Below are 23,487 nucleotides of genomic sequence, written 5' to 3'. Positions count from 1 at the left end.
ATTTGAAAGTTGATTTATGTTTTATTAAAGACAAAACTATAAAATTGGTTTTGTGGTTTGCAGAAAACTTTGGATAAAGTTTAAAAAAAGTTTTCAACTTGCATAGAATGTCTAAAATGAAAAATTTCGTGTGATTTTGATCCAAAAAAACTTGAAAAGACGGTTATGCCATTTTATTTTCTTTTTTGTATTTTTTATAATTATTCTAATACTATTTTACTTCAAAAATAAAAAGAAAAATTATAATTATCCCCCCACTCATACCCACCCATATCTCTCTCTCTCTCTCTCTCTCTCTCTCTTCATCCTCCTCTTAACCCACCTTTGGCGATAGCATAATTGAGAAAAAACAAAGAAACGCAAGCACACTTGTGTTTACTCTATGTTCGAACAATAATAGGAATTTCATTGTCCAATTTTAAAGGAGGTGGATTTGAAAGCATGTTTGGTTGAGCCCCTCTCGCAAATCCCTATTTGACAGCTGTTAAACCCCATTTGTACTTCAACGTTTTGCACTCAACTCCCTGTCTGATGTATTATCTAGTTCTCCCTTATCTTGCCAAAAACTGATTTGCAGGTCTGATTTGTAGGTTTCATCATTTCTTCGTTGGGTTTCTTTTTATGTGTGTGTGTGTGGGGGGGGGGGGGGGGGCGGAGGGGGGGTTTAACAATTTCACGGGAATCAGCTCTAAGTCACCTCTAAAATTACACTAGCAGATCAAAAGCACCAAATGAAGCTATACCCGTCGTGATCAGCTTTAATCCTCCAATAGCTTTTGTAATTTGAGGAACCTCGATTATAACCTTGTGAAAATCACCTATTTGATTAGAGTTGTGCTCGATCTAGGCTTAATGGTGTTCAAAGATACAGAAAGCAACGTGAACAGGGGAACCTTTATCGACCCTAATCGGAGTTGTCCCTGATGCACACCATTGGAGCTGGAATCACCGATTTGATCTTAGTCGATCTCAGAGAAGAAACTTGAGGTGAAGAAACACGAGGGGAAGAAGCGTGAGGTGAACAAATTGAAAATTCCTCACGAAGTGAAGTATTTGCGATGTCGTGTCTCTAATTTATGGAAGATACACCAAGATGGGTTGAAGATGAAGGGTAGGGAAGAAGATCTAAATGAAAAGGTCGTATGTATGTGTGTGTGTGTGTGAGAGAGAGAGAGAGAGAGAGAAAGAAAGAAAGAAAGAAAGAACGGTGGGTGGGTGGGGTGGGGATAATTTTTTTTTCTTTTTTCTTTATTATTTAACTGGGTATAAGACTCATGTATTACATGAGTTTATTAAAAAAAATTAAATATAAAGATTTTAAACATTTGAAAATGTTTGAATTTATAAGAAAATTTAAAAAATATTGAATTATTAAAATCAATGTGTTTTTTTTTTCTTTTAAATTTAAACAAATAACTCAGATAAATAAACAAAGTAAACTAATGAAAATTGAATTTAGAAATGTTGAAATTAGAAGGAAAGTCAATTATTAAAATTGATATGTATTTGTTATTACATTTATTACAGTTAGTATATTTAAATATTATGTGCAATTTAATATAATTGAAAAAACCACAAAATATCATGTAGAAAAAATTTAATTGAAAATAACTATAAAATAACATGTGGTCAAATCCATAAAAATGTGACATGTAACAAAAATATTTTCATTTATTAAAGTAGATTAAAATAGTATTACAATAATTAAAAAAAATACAAAAAGGGGCACAGTCGTCTTTTTAAGTTTTTTTGGATGAAAATCACATAAATGCTTTGATTTTGTACCTTCTATGCAAATTGGAAACTTTTTGGATTCTATCTAAAGTTTTTTAAATACCACAAGGACCAATGTTGCAGTTGTGTCTTTTTTGAAATTTTATTCTTTTATAGAAGTGCAATTGAAAATCAAAAAAAAAAAATCATGCATTTTTTATATTTTAAAATGTTTATATTATTTTGGGATTTTCCGCTAAAGTTTTTATACAAAGTTTATAGCTTTTAAAAACATCAAGTTGTTTTCAAATTTGTTCATAGTTATGAGATGTACATTAATTCCCTTTTCCATTTGGTCTCCGACTCAATAACGTCCATGTAATTTCCTACGCGTTTATGGTATTATGTTTCAAGATCGTTAGTACCATCAGATATTAGTGATTAAACCATACATGGTGATGATAGTTGCTTACCAAATGATCAAACCACAAATGGTGATGGTAGTTGTTTACCATAAGTCTCTGAACCCACACGATGTCTTTTATGGTTGAATGTCTACTTTTATTGGAAACATTTGTGTAGTCACTCTTTGAAATACTAAATATAATGAAAATAAAGATTTTATGATTTCTTCATGAAACTACATCTTTTTATGTAACCAAATGTGGATATTTCGCTAAAACATAGAATCTTTCAAACTGTTCTCGAATTTTGCGAACATAATTTCTAACCATAGCAACAAATCTTAACCAATTTTAAGTTTCTAAAACTGTTTTAATAAGTATATATTATTATTATGATGATGATAAAATAAGATGCATCTTTGACGTTTTATATTTGTGATTATCCTGTCGTTTCAAAAATATATATATATCTATATCTGTGATTATTCCATAAAATAATTGACTGTTATAATTTATATTATACTTGTTAGATTTAATAAATAAATAAAAAGAGAACAATTTTCATGCGTGGTGCCACCAATCAGAGTCGACACATGGGCAATGTCACCATCTTCCTCGACATTACCCGGGCCTACATCACATGGTTTTCTCACCACTCAATGGGTCCGTGATCCAACGTTGAGGATTTAATATCCAGAAAGGAAAAAGAAACAGCGCATCACAGCCGTTGGTATGGAGGACCACACAGCCTGTCTTGGGTATGTTCCCTGTTGTATTCACAGCTTACCCGAAACTGCCGGTCATTGACCAACATCTCATGGCTGTATCATCCAACTCCTTGTCTCCTCCGTTGACAACTAACCACCGACTCTCTTTACGCGCGTGATTTCTAATCTCTTTGGAAAACCATTTGAGTTTTTTCCATTGAATGGCGAGTGAATATCACGTTAGGCGAGTATGCGAGTGGGCGTCGAGTTCCTCGTGTTATGAAATTCATTCACATACAGAATAAGTCACCTAAATCATGTCACAGCCCTCATCTTTTATATAACTTATCTTCCAATCACAAAACCAATCCACAAACCAATTTCCTCTCAAACTCCCTCGCCGGAAATCATCTTCTTCCATTCAAGAATCAAGAGCACTTTTCCGACCTCTACTTTCATCTTTGGTCGATTTACACAAGACAGATACATGGATCTAATTAATTTCGAAGCAACCGAGCTAAGATTAGGATTGCCGGGAACAACCGACGATCTACCGGAGACAAAACCACCACCTTCTACGGTGAACACCAACAAAAGAAGCTCATCGGAAATGGATTCAAGTATCTCAGATGAAAATGATTCATCAAGATCTCCCCCACCATCCAAGTAAGTTACAAAACCGATGCAAAATCTTAACTAAATCCACACCTAAGGCACACACATACACATACAAAGACATTCAGATGCATATACTTATGTAAACTGTTAAATGGTTTTCAGGGCACAAGTTGTAGGGTGGCCGCCGGTTAGATCTTACCGGAAAAACGTACTTCAAGGGAAAAAATACGAATCCGAGATTGGTTCCGGCATATATGTGAAAGTAAGCATGGATGGGGCTCCCTACTTGAGAAAAGTTGACTTAAAAGTGTACAAAAGCTACGGAGAACTCACGAAAGGATTACAAGATATGTTTAAGTGCATTATAGGGTTGTACTCTGAGAGGGAAGGGTACAAGTCTGAACATGCACCTACATATGAAGACAAAGATGGAGATTGGATGCTTGTTGGAGATGTACCATGGGATATGTTTCTTACTTCTTGTAGAAGAATTAGAATCATGAGAGGTTCTGAAGTTATGGAGAGTTGAGTGGTTTTGTGATATATATGAGGGTTTTATTTTTTATTTTCAAGAAATAGAACCACCAAAAACAGAAAAAAAAAAAAAAAAAAGATATATATCATGTACATATGATTGTGTAATTTTCTTTATATATAATACTTGTTGAAAATTCAAGATCTGTATTTTTGGGTGTATTTGTTTGTACATTTAGAATTCCACAAGGTCGATCTAGTAAGCCTTGTAAATTCCACAAGGTCGATCAATTAAGCCTTGTATCGTATTAACTCATCGTGCATAACCATAATTTGGATACGAGCTTGTACTTCATGTTCATGGGAGATTTAGTTTTGAATTGGATGATCTTATGTATGCTAAGCCGTATGTCATAATTGAAAGATGAAGGTTAAGATCGGATATATGATTTTCTTGATATTTGTAGTTAAAGTTTTCTTCTTTAATGAAATAACTATGAGCATTCCAAACTTTTATATATTAATCAAAGCTTGTAAAGTTATAGAAGTTCAAACTTGTAAAGAAGAATCTCAAACATGTAAAGTCTTCATGAAGACTTACCACTAACCATAGATATGGTGGATGTCATATCATCCAAAAAAAATCATGGGGTATCACATTGAAGCAATGAGAGAGTCAATGTCAAAGTAAAGAGTATTCCAAAAAAAATCATGGGGTATCACAGTAACAGCCGAGTATGGGCTAGGTTGGGTTGGTTTTGACCTAAAACCGAACCCAAAACCGACAATCTCGGTTTTGAAACTTTTAAAACCGAACCAAACCCAAACCCATAGGTTCAGTGTTTCGGTTTGTATCTCGGGTTTCCTTGTTTTATTTTTGGTTTTAAACTCAACATTAATTGAATCCTTAGTTAACCTCAAGTCTTGTTATATAAACATGAAGTTGAAGTATCTTTTGATACTTGAATCGATGTAGGACTAACAGTAGATATCAAATGAAAGCATGAGGATAACAAGTTTATATAATATACCAAAATGGTTAAGTTTATATGTGTTTGACAATGTGAGATAGAATAGTTGGGAAAATAAAACAAAGGTAAACAAAAGATATGTAAAGCAATGAGAATTGATCCTGGGACATTTGCTTCAATAAGTCGGTGCCTTAACCAGCAAACCAGTTGTTTGTTTGTGTTTATACGTGAAGGATGCGTATATGTACACTACATAAAAGGAAATTTTCCTAAAAAAATTTAAGGGGCATCATGGGCTACCCCGGACTCTACATTGGATCTGCCATGCACTAAAGGTTGAAATACCTAGGAATGAGATTTAAAACCGGAACCAGAACCATTATAACCGGAATATGTACAGTCGGTCCGAGTTTTGGGTTTAAAGAATGGTTTTCGGTTTGGGTCCTTCGGGTCAACGTAAATCGGGTTTAAGAACTGGAACCGATGCTTGGAACTAGAATCGGTTTTAGGGGACAAAATTAGTTTCTCTAAAAGTTTAAAATATGTATATTTCATTCGTTTGAAGTCGGATGGGCATGCGGTTTTTACCAGAGTGTAGTTTAGAGTTTGTACAAGGTTTTAGACTATAATTGTGTCATTTTTGGTTTCATATTCATTGAATTAAATTCCCCCAAATTCAGGATATCAAATCAGGAAATTTTCGATTTTTCAATTTTTTTTTGTATTTTGTGAAAATTTTAAAACATGCATCTCTAATTTGTTTGAAGTTATATTAGCATGAGGTTTTTCTAACGTATAGTTTAGATTTTGTACATAATTTTATACTATAATTTTGTTATTTTTGATTTCATATTCATTGACTTATATTCCCCAAAAGTCAGGATATTAAAGCTAAAAAATGTCAGGTTTTTTTTTTGTGAAAATTTAGAACATGTATATCTAATTCGTTTGAAGTCGGATTAGCATGTGATAATTTTCCAACGTGTATATTAGAGTTCGTATATGGTTTTAGACTATAATTTTGATATTTTTAGCTTGAAATTCAGTGACTTACTATCCCCCAATGTCTTGATACCAAAGCTATAAACGTTTAAAGTTCAACCCACTAAGTAATTATCAAAAAATTCGGGTTTTCTCGGGTTTTCCGGTTCTCAACCCACTTTATCCGGTTCCACCCGACCCAATTTGACGTTTTTGGGTTTTTTGGTTCTAGACACACTTTGCTCAGAACCGAACTTGAATCGGTTCATATATACCAGTTCAGTACTACAAAATCATGTTAATTGGTTTCTAGGTTTTTCGAGTTCGAGTCCATCTGAGCCGGATTTGGACTCACTTTCATCACTAGGTATACCCACCATTCCACGTCATTATATCTCTTATTTTTTATTATTTAAATAAAAATATGTTTTTTTTTAACTAATTAAACTGTAGAGAGAGTTAAAGAGAGATAATGAGAAATAAACTAGTTGGACGTTATGGTTCGTCCTTCCCACCACAAATGACCATAACAACAACTAACCACTATCGACCACTATGTCACATCCTAAATTTCAAGACCAAAATTTTCATTTTTAATTTAAAGATTCATAAAACAGATTACATAAAATGTCATCAATGTTATCTGATATCATGAATACCACAAGTCAACAATCTCAAAAACGTATCATAGGAAAATAATGTTAGAGTACAAATCCCAAGAATCTCATGTGCGGAAAATCGTGTGTGTGATGCGTTGCTATCGTGCCGCTCCTTTCCCTTCGAAGAAGAAGGACTTTAAACAAAAACTAAAAACTGTAAGCACAAAGCTTAGTGAGTTCCCCCATCATACCACATACCATACAATAAACAGGTGCCCGACCTACCCTACTAAGCATATTTGGGTGCTCAACCTACCCTTGTCAGGTTTACCGAGGTGCCCGACCTACCCCTGTCAAGCATATTTAGGTGCTCGACCTATCCTGCCAGGCATATCTAAGTCTTCGACCTACCCTCCGGTTTATTTCAACCGGTTATGGGGACTATTTCATCCCTACCACTACCACATAATAACATAGCATAACATACTGCCAGGCATATCTAGGTGCCCAACCTACCCTCCGGTTTATCCCACCGACTACGGAGTCTAACCTACCCTTACCAATGCCACATAATAACATAGCATGCTAGCGCATAAAGCATAACAGATAGTGGCATACCAGACAATTATCACAAAGACAATCGTCTCAACTATAATCAACTACTAGTGGGCCGACATTGGTGCCTTTGACCCACTTCTACCGAAAGGCAACTCACCTCGATAACTGAGAAATAGTTGTAAAGGCTCCTGCTCTGAAATCAATCCCTCTCAGACTCCCACACATAAGCATTTCCTTTAATTACCCTTTTCATACTCATAACCCCTCTAAGGGTTAACTTTGGTCAATGGTCAAAGTCAAAGTCAAAGTCAACTTCCTGGTTGACTCAACTCGCTGAGTTGGTCCATCAACTCATCGAGTTCCATGATCTATAAAACCCTGGAAATCTCGATCCAACTCGTCGAGTTCCTCCTCATAACAGATTCAGGGCATTTCACTCACAACTCGCCGAGTTCCTCCTTGAACTCGTCGAGTTCTTCAATCTTCAAAGCCCAAAAACCATAGCCAACTCGCTGACTCATCTCCTAGATTCGACAAGTTTGCTCTGTAACAGAAAAGGTTGGGGGACCACGACCCAACTCACCGAGTCCCCCTTAGTCTAAATCCATTCAGTCACCTCCAGTCGTGTTCAATGCTTCCAAACCATAGATCTGGTTCCCTAGGACTAAGTTACCATGTAAAGTTTTTTTGGAAAGGGAACTTCCCTAACGAGGGTTTCCGGGCCAGCTTTCGCGCACCGACTAATCCCCCGCTGCAAACATAAAGCTTTGCCTCATGCCCTGGAGTCACTGCAGGCGAACCTCCATGGCCACAAGGGCTGAGTGGTGCTTACGTTCATGCATGATGTCATGAAGCTAGAAATACCAAAAATAAGCTATATAAGAGATCTAGGGCATGGGGAAGGGCCAAGGCTTGATAAAGTTGGCACTTAAGCCTTATAAGCTCATGAGTACCTAGATCTGAAGTCAAATCTTCATGATACACTCAAATCTCGAAAATGACTTCAATATGGCCCAAAAGTGACAACACACTACCTTAAATGAAGATCTAATTAATAGAAAGTCAAGGTATTAAATTTATACCTCAAATATCAAAAATGCAACTCAAACTTCGGATTCCTCTTGAATCCCCAAGCTTTTCTTTCCTTCTCAAGCTTCAAAATCACAAAGAACACACAACAATGACTCAAAAACACTCAAAAGTGGATTAGGGTTTCGTAGCTAGGGTTTGGGATGATGGAGGCTGCAAATGAGGCCAACCTTTGGAGGTTAAGGAGTTTAAATAGGGTGCAAAACCCTGAATATTAAGGTTTCACTCTGGCAGCCTACTCGTCGAGTTGAGGCTCTCAACTCTTCGAGTAGACTTCAAGTCCTGTGTCCAAATTCCATTCTTATTCGACGAGTTTGCAACCTCCAACTCGTCGAGTCATTTTACAAAAATAAATAATTTGATTTAAAATACATACCAGGATCAGGACGTTACACACTAACTATCGGGATGGTGTTTACAGATAGTGGTTGTTGTCAAGTAGACCACGGATGTGTCCTTGATATTTATTTCGGATAACCTAAAGGGTAGAATTAGAGGGTTCTTTTAGGATGTAACATACAACCAATAAATCATTTTGTTAGTTTACACATTCATATGTATTTGTTTTCTGGTGAATTTTTTTAGTGTGATGAATCATGTATTGTTATAATGGAATATATATATATATATATATATATATATATATATATATATATATATATATATATATATATTCCCACTTGTGTATTTTTATAATGGAAAAGTTGAAAAAAAAACATTATTACTTAGAATAATGTATAAAGGAAATGAAAGGATGGCATTGTTTCAGGGGAATATAAAAGAGGTTGAAAGTCAAACATTAATCATAAAGATGGGATCTATCAGGAGACACTAAGGCATAATGCCTACCACATGATTTATTGGCATGTTGGATTTCTCATTTTCTAAACATAAAAAGTACGTAACTCGATAATTCGTCGTTAAACATTTAGGTGATTTTTTTTCTTTACCTTCGGGTTTTTTTATGTCTATTGAATAAAATATATATTACATATATTTTTCCATATATTTGATTCTTATATAAAATTATTTGTTTTTTAAAAACTTACTGACTCAAGGTGGTGGCTGTGGTGCACAGGTGGTGGAGGTGGAGGTGGAGACGACAATGGTTTTGGTTGCGGCGATGGTGATGTTGGTTTTTGGTGACGGAGGTGGTGGGGCTGGTAGAAGAGGTGGCAATGGAGGAGGTGGGGTTGGTAGAGGAGGTGGCACTGGAGGAGGTGGGGTTGGTAGAGGAGGTGGCACCGAAGGTGGTGGCGTTGGTGATGGGGTGATGTCGGTGGATGTGATGGCAGAGGTTGCAGAAATAGTGGTAGCAATGGTGAGATTGGTGGCGTGGTAGCAACAACAATATTTGTGGGGAAAAAATGAAATTAGGGTTAGAACTTCAAAAATCATAAACTACCTTTTGTTTATTTTGTCTTTAGGAAAATATGTCAAAAAGAGTTTTTTACATCTTTTGAAAAACAAACTATTTCTTTCTAAAAACGCTTTTTCCACCAAAAAAAAAAAAAAAAAAAAAAAAAAAAACTTTTACCAAAAAACAAACACCAACTTGATCATTTAGATGTTCCAAAATCCAAACCCTTCGTTTTGAGTTAACGCTTCCAAACCCTTTGTTTTGAGTTTTGACACCATTTTCTACCGTTTTAATTTAAATTTTGTTATAAGATCTATGTAATAACCCTCTCGTTCGAAGTAATCATCTGAATTTATTAATTTGGCTATGGATTATAATTAAAGGTGACTAAATGCAAGTTCAATAAAAAAGTAAACTTTGATCCATATTATTGACCAGTAATTCATTCGTGTTCACAAGATGATTATGCTATATTATAACTTAAAAATAAATAATTTATCATTTTATTAATTTTAATCTCTAATTAAATGACTTTTCTAATTATTAAACCTTTTTAATAGTTTTTTAAAAAAATTAACTAATTTATCTAAAATGTTCTATAAAACCGTTTACTTAATTAATCGTTTTTTAAACATAAATTATATCTAAAATGGCACAAACAAATAAAAAAATATATAACTATATTGAGTCTTTATATTTATATAAATAAAATACGAAAAAAAAATATTAGGCAATAGTTGTAAAAATAAAAATTATGGAAAATATTATATACTCGATATACATTTTATATAATTGTCATCAAATATTAAATATAACTATTAACTAGAACATAAATAAATAAAACCCTTAAAACTAAAATATAATTAAAGGAATAAAATAAAATATGATTAGAAAATGAGAGATTGGATTTAATAAGCATAGAAATATACTAACCACTAAATATATATTGAGTGGTTAACAAAATAAACAAATAACTTATATGCTCCAACATTTTTTAGCGGTTGATATAAAAATAAATAGGCCAAAACTATAAAAATGGTCCCTGTTGTATGCATTTTTTCTGTTTTGGTCCAAACCCCAAGTTTTTTTGACTGGTGATCTTTTTTAGCAACTTTGTTGTGATTTTGGTCCCTCGATAAACTGAAATAACTAATATGCTCTCTTGATAATTTTTTATGTTTTTTCTATTTAATTTAATGTTTTATTAAATTAAAATATGGAACCTACACCACCTCTCTCTCTCTCTCTCTCCCCCCCCCCTGTAAGGTCAAGCCTTATGATCTGATAAGTCAAAAACTAACACATACTGACCATCAGCACCAACACCAGCATTAGTGTGTAATCTTTTATATATTATGTTGTATGTAATTATAATATTCTATTGTATTTTAGATAACTGATCTGATATCTTGGTGATAATGATTAATTTACATGTTTAGATTATATTAGAATCAATCCCTTGTTTGAAGGGATTCTCTAAATTAGATTAGTATATAATCATGTGTTAGGGTAAACCCTAACAGATCTTGGTGATCGTCTGTGTGACCTGCTTTGTGCCTCCGTTCTCTTTGTGAGAACTTTTTCTTAGTGAAAAAACATATTTTGATAATCATGTGTTCTTCATTATAACTTGTTTGTATCTAATTTACGAACCTTCATGTGGTATCATAGTAGGCCTGTTATGCATGCTAGTATGTTTCTTGTATGGGGTATTTTATGGGGAAACTCACTAAGCCTTGTGTTTATCCAGTTGTTTATTGTTTCAGGTATCATCAATTATCATGGGAAGGCGAAGTCGTGACTGTACACATTCATCAGCAACAATGAAGATTTCACATTTTAATATTACTCTGATTTTATAAATGTAATCTGGAGCAAATGTTTTCTTAATACGGTTTTATTATATGGAATTTTACCTTAATAAAAATGAAAATTGTTGGTTAAATGGGACGTTACACTGTAAACACAAAGCTTAGTGAGTTCCCCAAAACACCACATACCACATACATATAAACAGGCCCTGCTTAAACTACATAATCGGCCCCGCCGAAACCGCATAACGAGCCCTTCCCAAATAATAATGCCTCGCTCATCTAGAACATGCATAATCGGACCTCGCCCATATAAAACATACAATCACAGGCAAGATTCACAAAGACAGCTAGCATCATACAAACCAATGGGCCGACATTGGTGCCTTCCACCCACGAGTATAGTGAAGAGACTCACCTCAATCGGTCAATGAATAAATCTCACACACGAGCTGCTGGTTGTAGCATCCATATTCTCAGGTATATTAATTTACTTATTTACTTTTGGAGTTTGCCGAGTAACTCGACAAGTTGGTGCCTCGACTCGTCAAGTAGAGTCGCGACTGGTGACGTGGATTAATGAGCTGACTCGACGAGTCTGAGAGCCGACTCGCCGAGTCAGCGCTGATGAAGGAAACCCTAAATTCTCGGGCCTATGGCCTATTCAAGGGCACTTATATCCTCCATTTCGTCTCACGAGAACCCTTACACCCTTGAGAGAAATCCTAACATCCATAGTGAGCTAGAGTTGTGAGGATAGCTAATCTTGTGTTCATTTTGGCTCATTTCCTTGAAGAGGTAGGAAGGTTCATCAAAGATCAAGAAGGGAGGGCCAGTAGATCTGTTTCTTCTTCATCTCAAGCTTCAGATCAACGTAAAAAGCTTTTACCTTTCTTGTAGAATGATTAGATCTCATGTTCTTGAGATTTAGGGCTTGTAACACCTTCTTGATGGGGCTATGGATGCATCAAGCCCCTTTTCGAGTTTATACTTCATATATGGACCTTGTGAGGTCCAGAGAGTCCAAAAGTTTAGAGCCTTAGTGAATCAACCAAGGAGTTTTGTGTTTTGGAAGCATTAATGGAGTAGTGATCGCATATAGAGCAATATATGCCATGCATGGTCATCAAGATCAAATGAGAAATTCGAATGAGTCAACTCGTCGAGTCTATGAGATGACTCGACAAGTCGGATCAGATTTCCCCAGCGTTCTGGACCCAGTGATAACTCGACGAGTTAGGGGTCAACTCGATGGGCTGAGTGAAACCCTAGAAAGAGCTCTAAGGATACGATTAGACTCGGCGAGTTAGGTCAACTTTTACTGTTGACTCGTATTGACTTCTGTTGACTTTATGGTTGGGTCAAGTATGAGCATTTGAGACAAGGGAGGGGTAAAATGGTCTTTTACCCATTCCAAGGGATAGAAAGAGTGTAAGAGAACTTTTGGTGTATTTGAGTAAGAGTAGGATATTGATTAGAGATGCTTATCTAATATGTTAGGCGGAGGCTGGTTCGAGATTTCTTAGTACGTGTCTATTACTTCCTAGCTACGAGGTGAGTCTTCTCACTATACTTTACCTAGAGTGGTAATTATGTGTGACCAGAGGGTCATATATGCTTGCTTGAGTTATGCATCTTCTATGTAATATGTGCTAACTGTTATATTATGTGATACTTAGACCGGACCGGAGGGTCCAACGAGCTATGAGACCGGAGGGTCCTCACTTAGACCGAACCGGAGGGTCCAACGAGCTATGGGACTGGAGGGTCCCACTGAGACACATTTACCGGAGGGTCTTAAAGAGCTATAGCCTCGAGTGGCTAATTAATTTGTGCATGGTATTTTGGGGAACTCACTAAGCTTTGTGCTTACCATGTTATGTGTTATGTGTTTCAGGTACTTCCGAGGATCGCGGGAAGGCAGTGGCTTGATTGTATACACACACATCTGAGCTGGAGTTATATTTATTTTGGATCCTAGATTTGTGACAAACGATTTTTGAAAAGTGTACTGATATTTGATACTTGAGGTTTTTGGTGAAATGTGATATGTGTTTTATTGTGTTTGGAAAATGGAAAATTTTGGTTTGGAAATTTTTGTTGTTACAAGTTGGTATTAGAGCCTTGGTTTCAGGGAGTCGGATGCACCTTCGGGTATGTTTGGACTCAAACTGAGGATTTGTGAATATTTTCAAGAGAAACGATTTTTCTAAAATGAGTAAAAGTTTTTAAGAGAAAAACGGGAAATAGTAGTGTGTATAATCAGCCAGCGCCTGAACGATGATTTGCCCAAAATACCCTTACTTTCAGTGTTATGAGATATTTATGAGATATATTATGCATGCTAGAGAGTAGGCTAGGTATTTCATATTTTAGGACTAGAGTGGCATGATTTGTTATGCCTTAGCCTCGGGGTTACTGCTACCTGTGATTTGCTTTGAGTACGAGTATGTAGTAGAGATGAGCTTATGAGAAGTCTACTAAGAGAGCAGTCTGTGTTTGATGAGATATAGAGTACTTGTGATCTGGAATCCTAGGAGGAAGACTTGGGGTGAACATGGATGCGGTGTGGAATGTAGTATTGGGTCTGTACTACTGGAAATACCAAATCAGTGAGCAGTCCAAGTAAGAATCTTAGGGTGCTAAGGAACAAATAGGGGCGAGTGATCGAGTGTGAGTATACTCGAGTGAGTCTCTGATTATTTTATGTTGTGTTTCAGAGACATCATGGTGGTTACGCGCCACAACCCAGGGGCAGCGGTACCAGTGGTACCAGTGACGAGGAGATTCATAGGATGATCCACGAGGAAGTGTTCACAGCTATTTGAGAGGCGATACTGGAGATGTTTGGGTCTATTAAGACCACATGGATTAAGATGTTTGACGAGCGATATGCTGCTGTTACTGAGGCGGCTGTTGCTGTCAGGCCACAGGGGGGGTGACTCATTGTTGTACCGAGAGTTCAGCAACACGAAGCCACCAGAGTTTAATAATGGGACTCGGGATCCGATTGCCCCAATGAGATGGATCTCTGACATCGAGGGGTGTTTCTACACTTGTTCCTGTTCGGAACATTTGAGGGTACGGTTCGCGCTGAACCAGCTTCGCTTGGGAGCGAAGGACTGGTGGAAGTTTGTGACAACTAGTTTCACTTCTGCAGAGCTCGCTATAATGTCATGGGAGAGGTTTACTGCGATGTTTTGAGATGAGTATGTTCCCCCGGTGGAGAGGGAATGGTTGGCCTAGGAGTTTCTGTCCCTCAAGCAGAGGACATAGTCAGTGACAGTGATTACGAGGATGTTCCATGAGAGGGCGTTGTTCTTCCCTGAGCACGTGTCTACCGAGAAGGCACGTATGAGCCGGTATCTGAGCATTTTGAGGAGAGACATTTGCAATTTCGTAGCAAACTCGACTTACCGGACATTTTTTGAGCTTCAGGATAATGCCCGGAAGAGGGAGATAGAGTTGGAGACTCAGGCCAGGGAGGAGGCGGAGTCTCAGGGGAGGGATCGGCGGCCAGCATAGTCTTGGCCGGCATCCAAGCGGGCGAAGCCCGCTGATTCGAGATCTGGAGGCCAGAAGGTCCGCACTTAATGGAAGTGCGGAAAGAGTCATGATGGGATTTGTAGAGCGGGTGTGTGCTACAAGTGTGGCAAGGAGGGGCATATCACGAGGGATTGCCCCAAGGGGTTTGTAGTTTGCTTTGACTACAACCAGACTGGCCATCAGAGGGCCGAGTGCCCACAACTACTTCATGGATCAGCACATGGATCTGCCCCTGCTGCTACACGAGCCACAAAGAGCCGGCCAGTGAAGGCCGAGCTACCAAGGGTTCGTGGGAGAGCCTTCCAGCTGACGGCGGAGGAGGTTCGTGCAGCACCTGATGTTGTGGCCGACATGTGTTCTTTTACTTATTTTGTTTCGATTTATAGTGTGCTTACATTGTGATATGATTAGGTACTTTTCTTGTGATTTATGTACCTGCCTTGGTGTTATTTGACTCGGGTGCGAGTCGGTCCTTCGTATCGTTAGTGTTTAGTCATCACATCAGTATCCGACGAGAGGCATTAAGTCGACCTCTGAGAGTTTCCATAGCCAAAGAGCATGTGGTGTTTGCGACTGATGTGATGCGGGGATGTGTGCTCGAGATTTTTGGTGTTGAGTACCTGATAGATCTGGTCCCGATCGAGATGGGTGATGTCTGTGTCATTGTGGGCATGGACTGGTTGAGTCGATTTGGAGTTGTGATCGACTGTGAGCATCAGTTGGTGACCATACGAGACCCTATTGGGGGGGGGGGGTTCTTATAATGTATGGAAAGGGTACGCGATCTGGGTCAGCATTCTGTTCGACTGCCAGAGCAAGACAGAGTCTACAGCAGGGTTGCATGGGTTTTGTAGCGTATGTGATGGATACGCGAGTTGCTGCTGAGAGACCTAGTTCCATCGCGGAGGTCCCCATAGTGAGTGAGTTTCCGAATGTTTTTCCCAAGGAGTTGTCGGGTGTGCCTCTCGAGAGGCAAGTGGAGTTCTGGATTGATTTAGTTCTGGGAGTGGCACCTATCGCCAAGGCACCTTATTGTCTTGCTCCGCCTGAGATGCAGGAGTTATCCTCACAACTTTAGGAGCTATTGGGGAAGGGCTTTATCCGACCGAGCAGCTCGCCATGGGGAGCACCGATCCTTTTATTCAATAAAAAGGATGGTTCACATTGGATGTGCATTGATTATCGGGAGTTGAACAAGATGACGATCAAGAACCATTATCCACTTCCAAGGATCGACGATCTGTTCGATCGGTTGCAGGGTGCGTCTTGGTTTTCCAAGATCGATTTGAGGTCTGGTTATCATCAGATGAGATTACGTAAGGAGGATATCCAGAAGACGGCCTTTAGGACTCGTTATGGGCATTACGAGTTCGTGGTGATGCCTTTTGGACTCACCAACACATTGGCGGCGTTCATGGATCTCATGAACCGGGTGTGTAGGTCTATGTTGGATCGATCGGTGATCGTGTTCATTGACGATATTTTGGTGTATTCGAGATCCATAGAGTAGCATGGGGAGCATTTGAGAGAGCTTCTTGGAGTATTGAGATCGGAGAGGCTTTATGCCAAATTCTCCAAGTGTGATTTCTGGTTATGAGAGGTTCAGTTCCTGGGACACCTCGTTAATCAGAATGGGATTTTGGTCGATCCGGCCAAGACTGAGGCGATTATGAGATGGGAGGTGTCGAGATCCCCCACCGAGATTAGGAGTTTTCTGGGATTGGTCGACTACTATCGAAGATTTATCTGAGATTTATCCAAGATTGTCGTTCCCCTCACCAGGTTGACCCGGAAGGGCGTTATTTTACTTGGGGTCCCGAGTAGCAGACCTCATTTAAGACTCTTCGCCAGAGGTTGTGCGAAGCCCCGATTTTAGCAATTCCCGAGGGAATGGAGGACTTTGTGGTTTATTGCGATGCATCTATATCCGGTTTGGGTGCGGTGCTAATGCAGAGAGGGCACGTGATATCATACGCATCGTGGCAGTTGAAGCCTCATGAGACGTGATACCCCACCCACGATCTAGAGTGGGGGCGGTGGTGTTCTCCCTCAAGATATGGTGCCACTATTTGTATGGGTTCGGTGTACCATATACATGAACCACAAGATCCTGAAGTATCTCATGGATCAGCCCAAACTGAATATGCGGCAGAGGAGATGGTTGGATGTGGTGAAAAACTATGACTGTGAGATCCTGTATCATCCGGGCAAGGCTAACGTGGTAGCGGACGCCCTGAGCCGTAGAGCAGAGAGTGCCCCGATTCGAGATGTGTGTATGAGGATGACAGTGATGACTCCAGTCTTGGATATCATTCGAGAGGCCCAGGCGGAGGCCGTGAAACCGGAGAACCACAAGAAGGAGCGGGTGATTGGGCAGGTGTCCGAGTTTGTGACGGATAGCCGATGACTTATGACATTCCGAGGGCGGATTTGGGTGCCCTATACGGGTAGAGCTCGGCGTATACTGATGGAGGAGGCGCATAGATCGAGGTTCTCAATCCATCCCGTACTACTAAGATGTATTTAGACATGAAGAAAGATTATTGGTGGCCCTGTATGAAGAGGGATCTTGCTTGGATAGTTGAGAGGTGCTTGACCTGTCGTCGGGTCAAGGCAGAGCACCAGCGTCCAAATGGTCCATTGCAGCCTCTTGAGATTCCCCAGTGGAAGTAGGAACAGATCTCGATGGACTTTATCACCGAGTTGCCAAGGACTGCGTGTGGAGTTGACGCGATTTGGGTGATTGTGGACCGACTGACGAAGAGTGCTCACTTCCTTGCTATTAGTGAGAGCTCTTCTGCGAGAGATTGGTTGAGATCTATGTGAGAGAAGTGGTAGCGCATCATGGTGTGTCAGTCTCGATAGTGTCGGGTCGAGACATGCGTTTTGCTTCCAGGTTTTGGAAGAAATTTCATGAGGAGTTGGGCACGTGCTTGCATTTCAGTACGACGTATCACCCACAAACGAACGGGTAGAGCGAGCGGATGATTAAGACGCTTGAGGACATGTTGCGGTCATGTGTCATGGACTTCGAAGGAAGTTGGGACACCTACATACCACTGGCAGATTTTTCCTGCAATAACAGCTATCATTCGAGTATTGGTATACCTCCCTGTGAGCTTCTGTATGAGAGAAGGTGTTGGACTCCAATTTGTTGGGGAGAAGTGAGACAGAGAGTGATGGGTGGCACAGAAATAGTGTTGAAAATGATCGAGCCGATTCAGCAGGTTAGACAAAGGTTACTGATGGCACAGAGTCGCCAAAAGAGTTATGCGGACAAGCGACGATCCGAGCTAGAATTTCAGGTCGGAGATTTTGTGCTCCTGAAGGTATCCCCATGGAAAGGGGTGAACCGATTCAAGAAGCAGCGTAAGCTGGGACCCCGATACATCGGTCCTTTCAAAGTGACCGCCAGAGTAGGTAGAGTAACATACCAGTTGGAGCTACCTGCATAGTTGAGTAAGATCCATAACACCTTCCAAGTGCCCCAGTTGAGGAAGTGTGTGGTCGATGAGACGGCAATGGTACCACTAGAGGATATTCAGGTAGAAGCGAGCCTGAATTATTATGAGAGGCCGATCGTGATCTTGGATCGAAAGGTGAAGGTTCTGAGAAACAAGGAAGTGCCCCTGGTTCAGGTCCAGTGGCAACATCGGATGGGGTCCGATTTGCCTTGGGAGCCGGAGTCAGAGATTCGGGAACATCATCCTGAATTATTTGCAGAGCAAGACTTCGAGGGCGAAGTCTAGTTCTAGTGGGAGAGAATTGTAGCATCCGGATTCCCAGGTATATTAATTTACTTATTTACTTTTGAAGTTTGCCGAGTAACTCAACAAGTTCGTGCCTCGACTCGTCGAGTAGAGTCGCAACTGGTGACGTGGATTAATGAGTTGACTCGACGAGTCTAAGAGCCGACTCGCCAAGTCAGCGTTGCTGAAGGAAACCCTAAATTCTCGGGCCTGCGGCCTATTTAAGGGCACTTATAGCCTCCAATTCGTCTCACCGGAACCCTTACACCCTTGAGAGAAACCCTAACGTCCATAGTGAGCTAGAGTGGTGAGGATAGCTAATCTTGTGTTCATTTTGGCTCATTTCCTTGAAGAGGAAGGAAGGTTCATCAAAGATCAAGAAGGGAGGGCTAGTAGATCTGTTTCTTCTTCATATCAAGCTTCAGATCAAGGTAAAAAGCTTTTAACTTTCTTATAGAATGATTAGATCTCATGTTCTTGAGATTTAGGGATTGTAACACCTTCTTGATGGGGCTATGGATGCATCAAGCCCCTTTTCAAGTTTAGACTTAAGATCTGGACCTTGTGAGGTCCAAAGACTCCAAAAGTTTAGAGCCTTAGTGAATCAACCAAGGAGCTTTGTGTTTTGGAAGCATTAATGGAGTAGTGATGGACATTCATGGCATATATTACTCTAACCTCAGGTTCCCAAATGAGAAATTCGAATGAGTCAACTCGCTGAGTCTATGAGATGACTCGACGAGTCGGATCAGGTTGCCCTGGTGTTCTGGACCTAGTGATAACTCGACGAGTTAGGGGTCAAATCGACAGGATGAGTGAAACCCTAAGAAGAGCTCTGAGGATACGATTAGACTTGGCAAGTCAGGTCAACTTTGACTGTTGAATCGTATTGACTTCTGTTGACTTTATGGTTGGGTCAAGTATGAGCATTTGAGACAAGGGAGGGGTAAAATGGTATTTTACCCATTCCAAGGGATAGAAAGAGTGTAAGAGAACTTTTGGTGTATTTGAGTAAGAGTGGGATATTGATTAGAGATGCTTATCTAATATGTTAGGCGGAGGCTAGTTCGAGATTTCCGAGTACGTGTCTATTACTTCTTAGCTATGAGGTGAGTCTTCTCACTATACTTTACCTAGAGTGGTAATTATGTGTGACCAGAGGGTCGTATTTTCTTGCTTGAGTTATGCATCTTCTGTGTAATATGTGCTAACTGTTATATTATGTGATACTTAGACCAGACCGGAGGGTCCAACGAGCTATGAGACCGGAGGGTCCTCACTTAGACCGGATCGGAGGGTCCAACGAGCTATGGGACTGGAGGGTCCCACTGAGACACATTTACCAGAGGGTCTTACAGAGCAATAGCCTCGAGTGGCTAATTATTTTGTGCATGGTATTTTGGGGAACTCACTAAGCTTTGTTGAAACATCTCAAAAATATGACCCGAAAATTTCATTTTTAATATAACCAAAAATCATAAAACTGAGTATCATATAATAAAACCATACACTACGTATCTCAAACCATACTAAAATACTGTGAGAAAGCTATGTCACAACTGTATCAAAACATATCTAAGAAAACTGTATCAACTCCCAGGACAAAAACTGAAGCTGTGGTGTGTGAGATGCCATCATCCCGAGCTCTTCCCTTTACTTGCGGAAGTACCTGAAATCAAAAACTGAAACCGTAAGCACGAAGCTTAATGAGCTCCCCCAAACTACCACATACCACACAATAACAAATAAAACACATACTGGGCCTTGCCCACTGCATCAGACTGAAGTCCGGAACTAACTGCATCGGACCGAAGTCCGGAACTAACTACATCGGACCGAAGTCCGGAACTGACTGCATCGGACCGAAGTCCGGAACTAGCTGCATCGGACCGAAGTCCGGAACTGACTGCATCGGACCGAAGTCCGGAACTAACTGCATCGGACCGAAGTCCGGATCTGACTGGGACCTTGTCCCCTGCATCGGACCGGAGTCCGGAACTAACTGCATCGGAGCGAAGTCCGGAACTGTCTGAACATAGCATAACATAAACACGTATTTGCTAACATAACATATGTATTGCATCGGACCGAAGTCCGGAACACATAACACAAAACATGCTTGAGTCACAAAGACATCAAGCACTCTAACTACTGCATCTGACTGAAGTCCGGAACTACTGCTAACTAAACGGGCCGGCATTATGGTCGTAGACCGGTTCCTACTAAAAGGAAACTCACCTCGTGAACTGGCTGTTGTGTGTATGGCTCTGGAAGCTATCTGCTGCTGCTCCGGTATCTCCCCGGCTACAATTCCATAAACACACTCAATCAAATACTAATCACTGCATTGGGGTAAAATGACTATTTTACCCCTGGTCAAAGTCAACTCTCCCGGTCAAAGTCAATCTACAGTTGACCTGACTCGCCGAGTTGGGCCGCCAACTCGCCGAGTCTCTATTCTCACTTCTCAACCCTACTCGTGGCTACTCGTCGAGTATGGAATCAACTCAACGAGTTCCCCTTTGATTCTAAAACTTAGACAATCTGCATCCGACTCGCCGAGTCGTATGAACAACTCGACGAGTTGTTCTTCGAGCTAAGAAGATTGCCTTGGACTCACCGAGTTTTATGAACAACTCGTCGAGTCCCTCCATTACTGAGTCTGACCTCCAACTCACTGAGTCCACTCTACTACTCACTGGTCCCCACTCGGCATCACTCAAAAAGGGGAAAAATCGGGGACTCGCGACTCGACTCGCCGAGTCGCTTGCATGCAGCTACTCTAAACTCGATTCTGCTTGAATCCAACGTATAAAACTTATAGATCTGGGCTCCCTTAGCTCGATTAGCACGTAAAGATTCTATCTTTACGTGCCCATAAGCATACATGAAGATTATAAGGCTCAAAAACATAATAAAGGCTAGATCTAGGGTTCTCATGCAAAGCATCTTCAAAAAGGCAATAGATCCGGGCTCTATAACTCCTAAATGAACAGATCTAGGGATATCTCGACCTATTAAGGCATCCATACAACTATAAGGTTTGGAAAATACATCAAACTAGCCCTAGAAGTGTTCTAATGGAGGTTTAAGCATAAAACAGAAGGAATCCGAGAAATACCTCAATGAACTCTGATTTTGACCTTTGATCTTTGCTCTACACCTCTTCTCTTTGGTTCTTTCTTCTTTTTCTTCTTCAAACCTTCAAGATTCCACACAAAAACACTTTAATCAATCAAGGGATGGATTAGGGTGTCTCACAGCTCTCTCTGAGGGTGAAGGAGGCGAGTTTGGGGCACATAACACTGCTTAAATAGTGAGCAACCCGGGGATTTAGGTTTTCTTCCTGGCAGGCAGACTCGTCGAGTCCCGAATATGGACTCGCCGAGTCGCCGACTTACACGTGCTCGAAATCCCGTCCCTACTCGACGAGTCGGGCTATAGACTCGCCGAGTCCCTCTTTGAAAACTTCTAAATAAATATCATGGAAGCAACATACCAGAGACGGGTCGTTACAATTCTCCCCCACTTGACTCAGACTTCGTCCTCGAAGTCTGCTACGGCTGAATCTGCAAATAACTCCGGGTAGTGCTCTCTCATCTCCTCCTCGGCCTCCCACGTCCACTCAGACCCCTTCCGGTGCTGCCACTGCACCTTCACTAACTGAATTACCTTGTTCGTCAAGGTCTTTGTCTTCCGGTCCAGAATCGCGACCGGCCTCTCAATATAATTCAGGCTGCTATCAACCTGAATATCTTCTAAGGGAACAACTGCTGACTCGTCCACCAAACACTTCCTCAACTGAGACACATGGAAAGTGTTGTGGATCTGGCTAAGCTCTGCTGGAAGATCCAACCGATAAGCAACCCGACCCACTCGGGCCAAAACCCTGAAAGGACCAATGAACCTGGGACCCAGCTTGCTCCTCTTCCGAAACCTGATGACACCCTTCCAATGTGAGACCTTCATAAGGACCATATCGCCCACCCGGAACTCCAAGTCTGAACGCCTCCTGTCGGCGTAGCTCTTCTGCCGACTCTGCGCAGTCTGCAGTCTACTACGAACCTGCTGAATCAACTCGGTCGTCTTGAGCACCACCTCTGTGCTCCCAATGACCCGCTGACCGACCTCGCCCCAACAAATCGGGGTCCTACACTTCCTCCCATAAAGCATCTCAAAGGGAGGTCGATCAATGCTCGCATGATAACTGTTGTTATACGAAAATTCCGCTAACGGAAGATACGTATCCCAACTGCCAGCGAAGTCTAGGACACGTGCCCGGAGCATGTCCTCGAGAGTCTGAATCGTCCTCTCGCTCTGCCTGTCCGTCTGAGGGTGGAAAGCGGTGCTGAAATGGAGACGAGTACCCATCTCGTCGTGAAATTGCTTCCAGAATATGGATGTAAAATGGACGTCTCGGTCTGACACCACCGATACCGGCACTCCATGACGTGCCACTACCTCCCGCACATAGATATCGGCTAACTTTTTTGCCGATATGCTCTCCTGGATCGGTATGAAATGAGCACTCTTCGTCAACCGATCCACTATTACCCAAATCGAATCTACCCCATGTACGGTCCTGGGAAGCTTGGTGATAAAATCCATGGTGATGTCCTCCCATTTCCACACGGGAATATCTAATGGCTGCATCTTGCCGTGAGGCCTCTGGTGTTCTGCCTTGACCTTCCTGCAATTCAGGCACCTCTCTACATACCAGGCGACATCCCGCTTCATGCAGGGCCACCAGTAATCGGGTCGAAGATCTCTATACATCTTCGTCGCCCCTGGGTGGATAGAAAATCGAGACTTATGAGCCTCGTCCATCAACACCTGCCGTACTCCGCCCCAGTACGGTACCCATACTCTCCCATGAAGGATCAACAACGCCCGACTATCATAATCAA

At 40.7% G+C, this 23,487-nt stretch overlaps 1 protein-coding gene across 1 annotated transcript; it reads left to right on the top strand.

The window, feature by feature from the left end:
• The first annotated feature begins 3,169 nt into the window (after positions 1–3,169).
• Positions 3,170–4,126, top strand: LOC145073310 (auxin-induced protein 22D-like). Its single transcript, XM_079019857.1, has 2 exons — positions 3,170–3,490; positions 3,605–4,126. The coding sequence occupies exons 1-2, from the start codon at positions 3,312–3,314 to the stop codon at positions 3,969–3,971; spliced, it is 546 nt and encodes a 181-aa protein (XP_078875983.1). The 5' UTR covers positions 3,170–3,311; the 3' UTR covers positions 3,972–4,126.
• Positions 4,127–23,487: the final 19,361 nt, after the last annotated feature.

The sequence above is a fragment of the Lactuca serriola genome, chromosome 9 (assembly GCF_051521515.1).
Source record: "Lactuca serriola cultivar US96UC23 chromosome 9, Lser_US96UC23_V15, whole genome shotgun sequence".
In the NCBI taxonomy this organism is placed as follows: Eukaryota; Viridiplantae; Streptophyta; class Magnoliopsida; order Asterales; family Asteraceae; genus Lactuca; species Lactuca serriola.
The sequence above is the reverse complement of the archived record's forward strand: the minus strand, read 5'-3'. Positions and strand labels throughout refer to the sequence as shown.

Bases quoted from the DNA above. Each gene is read 5' to 3' on its own strand.
- LOC145073310 (XM_079019857.1), top strand. From the start codon at position 3,312: ATGGATCTAATTAATTTCGAAGCAACCGAGCTAAGATTAGGATTGCCG. The intron at 3,491-3,604 runs GTAAGTTACAAA...AATGGTTTTCAG, and splicing joins AGATCTCCCCCACCATCCAA to GGCACAAGTTGTAGGGTGGC.